We start from the raw sequence: 12724 nt of genomic DNA on the forward strand, positions 1-12724 counted from the left end.
GCACTGTCAAAATGGATTTGCAACAAACGAATCAGCATTGGAAAATGCATCAGTACAGCATAGCCACTGTTTCTCAATGAAACATTTTGTACGATAGTAAAAAGCAATCTTTGTTGTATTGAGTTACCCCACACTGACATCTTAAAAGTGATTTATAATTCCAGATGATTATGTCACATAATATTGTGGAAATTGCAGTCTTGCTAAAGTTAATTTGATCCACATTAATAACTGACGTAATTGGTATTTTTTTGTTCATTGGCCTTAAAACTTTACTGCCTACTTTACTGACCTGTAAAAGCTATGCTATGAAATGCAAACGGTCATTACTACCGCTCAATTGCACTTGAACACTGAAATGGATATTATTCATGTGGCATCCACCCTTTGCTCCTCCAATACTTGATTACTATTCAGTCCCTCTTCCCATGCTCCACCATCAAAGGCCACTCTTTCAGCCATGATACTCCTGTTCACTGGAACTCTCCCTGTATCTCTTTGCTTAGTTACCTTCCTCTTACTTTCAAAAGCCTTCTTAAAAAACCTTTACTTTTACCTTGCATTTGCTTCCCCCGCCCTTGATTGTCTGTTCCTTTTTTGTTCTGTTCAATATTTACATGTCTCCATCCCTAGAAGTGTACTTAGATGTCTTTTTTTAAATAAGGACTGTTATAGAAATATTAGCTGTTGTCCAATGTAGTCTTCTTCTGTATCTTTCTCAAAACATGAATAAAAAGACATTTTAATAAAAATGTAATATTTATTTTTCCTTCATTCTCATTTCCAACATTGAAACATTATTTTAATGAACTTATAGTAGTTTGTTAAGTAACATTAATGGACAATGAAAATATTTTCAGGTTATTAAGCTGTGATTAAGACTAGTAATATGACATGGAATGACATCTCATGAAAACTCCTGTGATTTTATAACCTACCATGACTTTGCCTATAACTAGAATGATTCTCATACATTTCAAGACCCAGCATGACTTCACTGTAAGCATTTATTTCTGATACATTCAAATGGTAAAAATCAATCTAAAATACAGCTCTGTGATCTATATAAGTTGTCATTGTCACTTGTCTATGTGATTGTAACAATGCACTGTCAGCTTGGCCAATCGGCAAACAGTGCGCCAGTTTTAAAAATGCTCTCACGCTGGCCACCACCTATGCACATGTGTGCTGAAAGATTTTTGGCAAAATTTCCCGTGACAAATTATTACCATAGATATGAGATCTTCAGGGATATCAGAGAAAAATTGACCTAGTTGTCAGAAAGTTGTATATTGTGGTTCAATTGTCTCCTGAAGTCACTCATATAGAAATAATCCCCCCTTGTAGTGGCAGCAGTAACTGCTTTATGATAATTAACTGCAAGTTATATTATTAGGTTGATGCATCTACTACAAGAATGTAATAATTATTGTTACCATTGTCTACCCTTGTACCTGTCTTGGGTTCTTGGCACCCTTTTGGCTACCTGCTCTCTGAAATAGAGACAGATTAATCTTTTTTTCTCCTAACATCATGCTCTCATTCTTCCTTAGGAGTTTTTCCTAGATTGTCCTTCTGTTTCTCTTCACTCTCTTCAATCCTACAATTAATGCTATTCTGAGAATTGGGATCCTGGCTACTGTATTGTTTCGCTGCCTTCGAAAGCTCCAGTTTAGAGTCTGATGGAGTTATTTCTGCAGCCAGAACTGATTTATTGGAAGAGTCAAAAACATATCTGGGGCCGATTTGATGCCGATACTTCTTACGTGTGGAAACAGTTATTTGCTTGAAAACAAGGTAAATTATTTCAATTAAATTTAGAACAAGTGACAGACAACTCACAGCCAACATGAAAATAATGAAGATGGTCTTTTCTGTTGGGCGTGAAATAAAGCAATCTACAATATGTGGACAGGGATATCTGCTACATACATATACGGGATCCAAAAAGAATCCAAATAGATACCATTGACCCATAATGAAAGCAACTTCAAATATGATTTTACACAAAACATTTAATAAGTAAGTGAATAATAGGATCCCCTGTATTTTTACTTTCCCATGATTTACAATGTACTTTGGTGTCTTCTTGGCCATTCTGAACACGATTTCAGTTTCATTGGTTGTTCTTGCTGCTTTTCCTTCTATGTGGATTACATGTAAAGCATGCCCAAGATATAACAAGGTAGGAGTTGAGACAAAAATGATCTGAAGAACCCAAAAGCGAATGTGGGAGATGGGAAATGCTTTATCATAGCAGACATTTTCACAACCAGGTTGGCGTGTGTTGCAAACAAAGCCAGACTGTTCATCACCCCAAACCTTCTCTGCACCAGCCCCAAGTAGTAAGATCCTGAACACAAACAATACAGTGAGCCAGATTTTCCCAACGACTGTAGAATGTGACTGAACTTTATCGAGTAGTCTTCCAAGAAATGTCCAGTCTCCCATTCTTCAAAAACGCTATCTGTCAAATTAAACACATGCAGAATTATAAATTTGAAACAAATCACCTACGTTATTATTTAAATTAAAATGTTGTATTGCTTTTTATAGTCCTTGGGGTAAATTTCTGCAAGAGTTCTCCTACTCATCTGCCATTCCTTCAGCAGAGGAGCCATGGAAACTCTGGAAAAACGGTGCAAATGGAGAACTGGAACCCCTCAGTGAAAATTCACCCCCCAGAGTATTTTCCACACAAATGTAAACATGTCCTTGAAATCTTAAAGCCTTTACAATTTATATGCAGCCTTTAATATAATATCAACGGCAATTTTATATTTAAGAGATAAAGTTTGATCTTAGGAGAAAATAAATACCATTAACATAAGAACATAAGAAATAGGAGCAGGAGTAGGCCATTTGGCCCTTCGAGCCTGCTCCACCATTCAATAAGATCATGGCTGATCTTCTACCTCATCTCCACTTTCCTGAACTATCCCCATATCCCTTGAATCCCTTAATATTCAAAAATCTATCGATCTCTGTCTTGAGTATACTCAACGACTGAGCCTCCACAGCCCTCTGGGGTAGAGAATTCCAAAGATTCACCACCCTCTGAGTGATGAAATTTCTCCTCATCTAAGTCCTAAATGGCCAACCCCTTATTCTGAGACTGTGACCGCTGGTTCTAGACTCCCCAGCCAGGGGAAACGTCCTCTGCATCTACCCTGTCAAGCCCTGTAAGAATTTTGTATGTTTCAATGAGATCACCTCTCATTCTTCTAAACTCTAGAGAATATAGGCCTAGTCTACTCAATCTCTCCTCATAGGCCAATCCCAGGAACCAGTCTGGTGAACCTTCGTTGCACTCCCTCTATGGCAAGTATAACCTTCCTTAGGTAAAGAGACAAAAACTGTACATAATACTCCAGGTGTGGTCTCACCAGGGCTCTATATAATTGCAGTAAGATGTCTTTACTCTTATACTCAAATCCTCTTGTAATAAAGCCTAACATACCATTTGCTTTCCTAATTGCTTGCTGTACCTGCATGCTAACTTTCAGTGATTCGTGTACAAGGACACCCAGGGTTAAACGGAGTGGACTTGAACAGAGTGCTTTGGTTGGGAATTTGGAGACGAGAGGGAAGGAGTTGTTGCTTTTTGCCTGCACTACTTGTCGTGCTTTGTGCTCCAGGTAGATATTTAATTTCAGTACCCTTAACTTAATCTAGATCAAGTAAGTAGTCAGGAAACTGCACTGCAAACTAAGTTACCTAATTACAAATTTAATTAAATTGAATTAAACAAATCAAGGTCATATAGGGATGACAGTGCAGGTGGTGTGCCGCAACTGCAGCATGTGGGAGTTTGTGGAGATTGTGATTCCGGACATTTGCTGTAAGTGCCTGCATCTTGAGGAACTTCAGCTCAGAGTTTTTGAGCTGGAATCTGAGGTGCAGACATTGCGGGGCATCAGGGTTGGGAAGAGTTACCAGGACACTTTGATCCAGGAGGCAGTCACACCCCTTAGGTTAGGTAGTGGTACAGGTCTGGTTAGTGGTCAGGGACAGGAGGGTGTGACTGCAACTCAGGTAGGTAAGGGGACCTCAGGTGCAGTGCTGGAGGAGCCTCAGCCTTTGCCCTTGTCCAACAGGTATGAGGTTCTTGCTGCCTGTGAGGATGAGGGAAAAGGCTGCAGGTTGGATGAGCAGGCTGACCATGGCACCATGCAGGAAGCCATTCAAGTGGGGGGAGTGAAAGGGAATGTAGTTGTGGTAGGGGACAGTATAGTCAGGGGGATAGATACAGTTCGCTGCAGCCGGGACTGAGTGTTCCGAAGGTTGTGTTGCCTGTCCAGTGCCAAGGTTAAAGACATCTCCTCACGGCTGGAGAAGAACTTGGAGTGGGAGGGGGAGGATTCAGTTGTCGTGGTCCACGTAGGAACCAACAACATAGGTAGAACTAGGAATGAGGTTCTGCTGAGAGAATTTGAGGAGCTAGGATCCAAATTAAAAAGCACAACCTCAAAGTTAATAATCTCTGGATTGTTACCTGAGCCACGCACAAATTGGCATAGGGATAAACAGATTTGTAAGTGCAGGGTTCTCAAAATTCCCACACTCCCCGTAATTATGGATCAAGGTGCCCTGTTTCGACAAGTTATTAAAAACAGGGTACCCAAAATGGCTTCTGCAGCCTCGTGACCAAACCAACAGGATTTTTTTAAGCAAGGTTCTGCAGACAAGCAGGCCCGGAGACGAAACTTAAAATGCAGGAATCTGTGACAAGGGACTCTCTGGAGCCAGCCAGACAAAATAAACACAGAATACGCATTCATTCGACTTGAATCAAATCAAGCTAGAGTGGGCCTATAATCGTGGCCATTAGGTTTCTGCATATTTAATCGACAACAGATCACAGTAGTCATCAAGTTAGGATGGGGACAATTAAGTCTTATCCATGACAAACAACCAGGACATTGGGGCCATTAGACCCGGAGACAGCCACTCTAAAAATTGTTAAAGCAAATGGTTGTAATCATTTAAACAAGCCTGCCAAAAGTGAAACAATGGACTGACCTGATTTGGCGCGCAGATAAGGAGATGAAGAACGGGTATAATTGTAGGCCCATCAGTGGTAATCGTATGGTTTTCGCTTAGCGCTTGCTCCTGCTCTCATCGTTTGGCTTTTGGCCTGCTGCCGCTCGTACTCGCGCCCTGGCCTCGTGGTGAGTTCTCTTCTCACTCCCCGCACCGCTTAACAACCAAGGACGCCCATTACACCGGGGCCAAACGCGGGAGGATAACAAGACCGGAGTTCAAAACCACACAGGGCACACAGGCCACAAACGGGCAGACGAGACGAGACGAGGAAGAAGGTAAACCGATAAAAGCAGAGAGGGGCAGCGAAAAACGCATTGGGAAAACCCAAACGCCTAGTTATAAGCTGGCGTTTGGTGAATAAGTTGGCAGTGCATGCATGGACAATGAGAATAAGTTGGCGTTGCATGCATGAACATTGCGAATAAGCAGGCATTTGAAGAGTGGGTGGCAGCGTCCGTGACGAATAAACTAGCATTTGAAGGATGGGTAGTAAAATCTTGTAGACAGTAAAGACCGCCAATCGACTCCGATCGTAACATTACTGCCGACGACCGCCCGAGAGAGAAGGATTCTTTGAGGATGTAACATACAGGGTGGATAAAGGGGAACCAGTGGATGTAGTGTATTTGGACTTCCAAAAGGCATTTGACAAGGTTCCACACAAAAGATTACTGATCAAGATAAGAAATCACAGGATTGGGGGTAATATACGGGCATGGGTGGAAGATTGGCTATCTAACAGAAAACAAAGAGTTGGGATAAATGGTTCGTTCTCGGGCTGGCAATCAGTAACTAGTGGTGTTCCGCAGGGGTCAGTGCTGGGACCCCAACTCTTTACAATCGATATTAACGATTTGGAGGACGGGACCGAGTGCAACATATCCAAGTTTGCCGACGATACAAAGATGGGAGGGAAAACAATGGGCCAGAAATTCCAGAACGGGGCTTGGAGCGCGTGCAAGCCCCGTATTTGCACTTACCCCGCGCTCCTGCCGATCAGCTCCAGGGACGCCTGCACTTCCAGAAACTGAAGCAAGAATCCCGGGCAGCGTATGCCGTCACGCCGCCCAGGAGCGCAGCCAGCGCAGACCCAGGAGCGTGCAGTGTAAGTGAGACACGCACCTTGAGGTCTCAGTTTCACTGGACACGCCCCCAATGTTTCTGTCAAGCTGCTTTGCTTTTTTACATGCAAAGCAGCAGTTTAAATAGGTTTTTGGAAGTTTTTTGAAGATTTTGGTATCTTTTATAAACTTTTTTAAATGTTTACATTATTTTGAGTAATCTGAAGTAGTTTTAAAGAGAATTAAAGCAATTTAAAGACTTTTAAAAGCCCTAAAAGAATTTTTTTAATTCCATTTATTTATTTAGCAATGTCGTCGTCATACGTGTCTTCACACTGTTCCCTTTGGGGAACTGTATGAAGTGGTGGAAGGATTTATGGCCGTGATTAATGCTCATTCCGTGACCATAACCATCTTTGAACCAGCCATTAGGGCGGTTAGTCCTATGGCGGGAGGGTTTTACGGGCTCCCACAAGCTATACAAGGAGGGGGGGCCACCCACACCCACGGACGCAAATATCCCACTGGATGTCAACCCAGAATTTAGAGCCGGGGCTCCGACTCCACTTGCCGGGACTGTCTGGAGCGGGGTTCGAAACCCTACCCCGTCTGGCCCAGTGGCGGGGATGCTACCGCTACGCCAAAGGCCCACTCCGATTAGCAACGTGAAATGGCTGGAATGAGCACAATTCACAGCATTAAAAGAACTCACAATTGAACTGATGTTGACCTCAGCAATCTCCTCAACAAGGTGGAGGCGCAGCGCCTGCTCATCATTGGTAATGAGAAGTCCAAGGCGCCGCAAAAAGGACAGATGATAGCTTGGTCTTTCAAGTGGCAGCATAGGGCTCCAGTCACGGGGAGGGAAAAGGCGCAGGAAACGTATGGCTGTCACCTTTTGTGCGGAGTGGGCCTTTTGCGTAGCAGTAAGCATCCCCGCCGCTGGGCCAGAAGGAGTAGGGTTTTGAACCCCACTCCAGACAGTCCCGGCAAGTGGAGTCGGAGCTCCAACTTTAAATTCTGGGTGGACATCCAGCGGGATACTTGCGTCCGTGGGTGTTGGTGGCCGCCCCCCCCCCCTCAGATGGGTTGTGGGAGCCCGTAAAACCCTCCCGCCATAGGACTAACCACCCTAATGGCTGGTTCAAAGATGGTTACGGTCACGGAATGAGCGTTAATCACGGCCATAAATCCTTCCACCACTTCACACAGTTCCCCAAAGGGAACAGTGTGAGGATACGTCCGATGATGACCTCTTGCGCAATGCACCTCCTTGGACCCTCAGTCGCAGGTGCGAGGGGGCAAGTGGTGCAAGTGTTAAATTTTTTATTTTATTGACATGTAAAATGTTGGCCCAATAATTCCCTTCCAAATGCGCTAGTACGGTCGGGGTACTTACGCATCTGGCCGGATGAAATGCCGGTTTTCAGCATGCACAGTGCATGTGGGAAAAACCGGCATTTCCTGTCCTCTGAACGAAGGGGTTCAGAGGCAGAACGCGTGCGCAGTATAATTCGCCGCTTTCATTAATGCTTTCAGTGAGGTCCAGTCATTACAACTTACACATGAAAAAAGCATGGGTACAGTTGCTACAGAGGCTGCGGAGGAAGATATTTCTTATCGTGGAGCTTCTGAAAGTATGTATGTCTGTATATATTCCTTTGCGTGTTATGTATATATTCCTTTACTTATGTGTATGAATGTATTATTTAATTATGACTTTCAGAGAAAGTAACTTATTGGAAAATCATAATTAAAAACATACATTCATAGTAAAGGAATATAAAACATACATACATATACGTAAAGGAATATATGTGGACATACATACATAACTCATTCTCACATTCCATTCACACAGCCACAATTGCTCCTTCTACCTACCGTTTTGAAAACCCTTTAAAAAAAAAAAAATTTTAACTTTAAAACTTACTTAAAATTTCTTAAAATAACTTCCCTCCCTTTCCCAAACAAAAATATTGCATTTCAAAAGCTCCACGATAAAATATATCTTCCTCCGCAGCCAATGAACCACTTTACACTTGCTTTTTTTCAGTGTAAGTTCTGAGGACTTACCCTCACGGATTTCATGAATGAAATCCACGAAGTTCACTGCGCAAGCGCTGCCTGTGCAGTCGCACACGCTCGAGGTCTGGAAATGCCGGCGTTCCCCGCATGCGCTGTTCCTGCTGAACGCCGGCATTTCCAACGGCCAGAAGCGTGAGTACCCCAAGCGCACTCACGCTTCTGGCCTGGAATTTCTGGCCCAATGAGTGAGGATGACATAAAAAACCTGCAAAAGGACATAGACAGGCTAAGTGAGTGGGCAGAGATTTGGCAGATGCAATATAATGTTGGAAAGTGTGAGGTTATGTACTTTGGCAGAAAAAATCAAAGAGCAAGTTATTATCTAAATGGAGAGAAACTGCAAAGTGCTACAGTACAAAGGGATCTGGGGGTCCTGGTGCATGAAACACAAAAAGTTAGTATGCAGGTGCAGCAGGTGATCAGGAAGGCCAATGGAATCTTGGCTTTTATGGCAAGGGGGATGGAGTATAAAAACAGGGAAGTCTTGCTGCAGTTATACAGGGTATTGGTGAGGCCACACCTGGAATACTGCGTGCAGTTTTGGTTTCCATATTTAAGAAATGATATACTTGCTCTCGAGGCGGTTCAGAGAAGGTTCACTCGGTTGATTCCGGAGATGAGGGGGTTGACGTATGAGGAAAGGTTGAGTAGGTTGGGCCTCTACTCATTCGAGTTCAGAAGAATGAGAGGCGATCTTATCGAAACATATAAGATTGTGAGGGGGCTTGATCGGGTGGATGCGGGGAGGATGTTTCCACTGATGGGTGAGACTAGAACTAGGGGGCATAATCTAAGAATAAGGGGCTGCCCTTTCAAAACTGAGATGAGGAGAAACTTCTTCACTCAGAGGGTAGTAAATCTATGGAATTTGCTACCCCAGAGAGCTGTGGAAGCTGCAACATTAAATAAATTTAAAATGGAGATAGACAGTTTCCTAGCAGATAAGGGAATTAGGGGTTACGGGGAGAGGGCAGGGAAGTGGACGTGAGTCTAGATTCGGATCAGCCATGATCCTATTGAATGGCGGAGCAGGCCCGAGGGGCCGTATGGCCTACTCCTGCTCCTAATTCTTATGTTCTTATGTTCTTATTAACCCATCGCGATGAGACGACGACAGTAGCTGAGGAAAAAGGAGGGTGCTTTGCATCAACAACTTCAGCGCCGTGCCCTGAGACCACGTGGCGACGGGATACCCTAAAGGAAAGCGGGAGCGGACCTCAAAACTCATAACCGTTTAAGCAACAGGTTTTGGGATCGGTGAGCATGAATTCCTGGCCCCTCATAGCTTAATCCAGTTAGGTATAGGGGGTGGGATAAGGATAAGGGGATTGTTTAATGTAGTTGTGTTCCCTCGATGTGCCTTGTGTTCCCCATTCATATATAAGTGTAATTGTTTTATGCCTGTAATTTTTCATACCAGTAATTCTCATAAGATTGTTCTATTCTGCTTTTAATAAAATGTTGGTTTTCTGGCACCAAACCACTTGTCTATGTTATATCCGTGTATTAATGGAGACACAGAATGCAGGAGTTGGTTTAACAGGTGTTTACTGAACAAAGTCTGGAGGTGAACTAAAAGATACAAGACGCTATACAGGCTTATATAGCCCGAGTGGTCACTACCGGCATTACAGTACACAGGGGCTCTTAAAGGTACATACACTACAATTCCTCCCCTTTTAGATAATTAGTACATAACATTTTAAGTAATCATTAATTAACATGTTTACAAGAACAATAATCTACACATTTGCTGCAGTTAATCAATTATAAGTCAGTCTCTCTGGAGGCTTCCTGACTAGGTCCGGATAATGCCTCGGTGGTGTAGTAGTTTTCGGTGGTGTAGTAGGTTCTTTTGGCAAGGTTGATTCGGCTTGAATGCCAGTGATGGGTTCATCTGGTTCCAGTATCACCGGATCGGAGGTAGATACTATGGGTATCTCTGCTTCATCATTAGGCGTATAGAGTTGTGGTGTAGGTTGTCCCTTTTTGGATGATTCTATGATCTGGTCAGCATGGCACCTTATTATGCTTTCTCCAATGTCCACGGTATACATCAGCGGTCCTAGTCGTGTGCAAATAGTTCCAGGCTGCCATTTCTCGGTACGGTAGTCCCGGGCCAAAACTTGTTGACCTATCTGGAAGGTTCTAGTTGGCCTTTCATTCATGCCTTGAAATTGCCGGTTCTCTATGTCCCTTCTGATGTTTGGCTTGATCAAATCCAGCCGGCATCTTAGTCTTCTATTGAAAAACATCATGGCGGGAGTTTGGTTTGTAACCACATGTGTTGCATTCCTGTACGCAAACAAGAAGTTATCTACCTTATGTTGTAGTTTTATGCCTTCATTACCCATGGCCTTTATTGCCTTCTTGACGGTCTGGACAAACCTTTCAGCTAATCCATTGGTGGCAGGATGGTATGGGGCGGACATGTAGTGCTTAACCCCATTGTTTTTTAAGAACTTCCTGAATTCTTCGGACACAAATTGCGGTCCATTATCAGAACAGATCTGTTCAGGCAGCCCATTCCTGGCAAATATGGTCCTTAATACTGTGATGGTTTTTTCTGTGGTGGTGGAGGACATCTTTATTATCTCCGGCCACTTGGAGTGTGCATCAACCGCGATTAAGAACATTGAGTCCATAAATGGACCAGCAAAGTCAATATGTAACCTTTGCCATGGAGATGAGGGCCACTCCCATGGATGTAGAGGGGCTTGTGGTGGGGCGTTTTGGACCTTCTGGCATCCTAGACAGCTCTTGGTCATTTCTTCGATGTCTCCATCGATTCCTGGCCACCACACAAACGCTCTGGCTAGGTTCTTCATTTTCACTCCACCCAGATGCCCATCGTGAAGCTCCTTTAGCACTTTATCCTGGAGTTTGGGTGGAATCACCACTCTGGATCCACACATCAAGGTTCCTCGGCACACTGACAGATGTTCTCTTCTTTGCGAGAAGGCTGGCAACAGTGGTTCGCCATGTGCTGGCCATCCCTTCACCGTTAAATCGTAGACTCGTGAGAGAGTCGGGTCATTTCTCGTTTCCTTTTCAATGGTAGAATTTGTTACTGGTAGACATTCCACTATGGTTGAGTGGAACATCTCCACTGGGTCCACTGTAGGTGCCTCTTCTACCGTTGGCAACGGTAGGCGCGATAAACCGTCAGCATTCCCATGCTGTTTTGATACTTTGTATTCTATGTCATATTGGTGTGCCCCTAGGAAAAGGGACCACCTCTGTAGCCTTTGCGCTGTCATAATGGGAACTCCCTTTTTAGGGTTGAATATGGAGACGAGGGGTTGATGGTCAGTCAACAAGGTAAATTTTTGTCCGTGTAGGTAATGGTTGAATTTCTTCACTCCCCACACCAGGCTGAGTGCTTCCCTGTCGATCTGGGCATAGTTACGCTCAGCTGAGTTCAATGAGCGTGACGCAAAAGCTATCGGCCGCTCCGAGCCATCAGGGAATCTATGCAATAATACCGCTCCTACGCTGTAAGGGGATGCATCGCACGCCAGTCTGATTGGCAGTGATGGGTTGTAATGAGCCAACATTTCCTTGGATGTGATCAAGCCTTTGCATTTATGGAAGGCAAGTTTACAGTCTTCGCTCCATTTCCAAATTACTCCCGTTTGTAGCAGTGCGTTAAGAGGGTGCAGAACAGTTGACAAGTTCGGTAAAAATCTATGATAGTAATTTATCAATCCCAGGAATGACCTTAATTGTGAGACATTTTCAGGTGCTGGGGCTTTTATGACCGCTTCAATTTTTTTCAGGTGACTTATGCAACCCTTCCTCGTTAATTATGTGACCACAATATGATATTTGTTTCTGGAAAAATTCGCACTTGGGGCGATTTGCTCGTAGGCCCCGTTCTTTCAGCCTAGTGAGCACCTGCTCCAAATTGGCAAGGTGCTCGTTGTCGTTTTCTCCTGTTACAAGGATGTCGTCTAGGTAGCATTGAGTCCCCGGAATCCCTTGCAGGACTTGCTCCATAGCTCTTTGCCAGATAGCTGGAGCTGATGCTACTCCGAAAACCAGTCGATTGTACTGGTACAGGCCTTTGTGTGTGTTTATCGTGAGATACTTTTTAGAGGCCTCCTCAACCTCCATCTGTAGATATGCCTGTGCCAAGTCAATTTTGGTGAAACATTTCCCTCCGGATAGTGAGGCGAAAATATCTTCTATCCTCGGAAGAGGATACTGTATCGTGTGAAGGACCGGGTTTACAGTCACCTTGAAATCCCCACAGATGCGAATTTTTCTCTGTTCTTCAGATTTATCATTATTCAACGTTTTCTTCATGACCGGGATGATGGGTGTTGCCCACTCGCTCCAATCTATCTTGGATAATACGCCTGCTTTTTCCAAATTCTCCAGCTCTGCCTCGACTGCCGGACGAATTGCGTATGGCACCGGCCTTGCCTTAAAAAACTTGGGAATTGCCGCATCTTCCACTTTTATTGAGGCGGTGACGCCTTTCAAGGTTCCTAGTTCCTGTTGAAACACTTCTTTGGCGTTGGCCA

The 12724-nt window shown here is 44.0% G+C and overlaps 1 protein-coding gene across 1 annotated transcript in view; it reads right to left on the reverse strand.

Annotated features, from left to right (window-relative positions):
• Positions 1–740: 740 nt before the first annotated feature.
• The window catches only part of LOC147112713 (gap junction Cx32.7 protein-like), a 66632-nt gene continuing 54648 nt past the window's right edge, over positions 741–12724 (reverse strand). Inside the window, exon 2 of the mRNA XM_085997291.1 lies at positions 741–2467. Coding sequence (XP_085853417.1) covers positions 1540–2451 — 912 coding nt within the window. The 5' untranslated portion in view covers positions 2452–2467 and the 3' untranslated portion in view covers positions 741–1539. The remainder of the gene's footprint in view (positions 2468–12724) is intronic.

The sequence above is a fragment of the Somniosus microcephalus genome, chromosome 9 (assembly GCF_052327205.1).
Source record: "Somniosus microcephalus isolate GS21.2 chromosome 9, FLI_Smic_1.0, whole genome shotgun sequence".
In the NCBI taxonomy this organism is placed as follows: domain Eukaryota; kingdom Metazoa; phylum Chordata; class Chondrichthyes; order Squaliformes; family Somniosidae; genus Somniosus; species Somniosus microcephalus.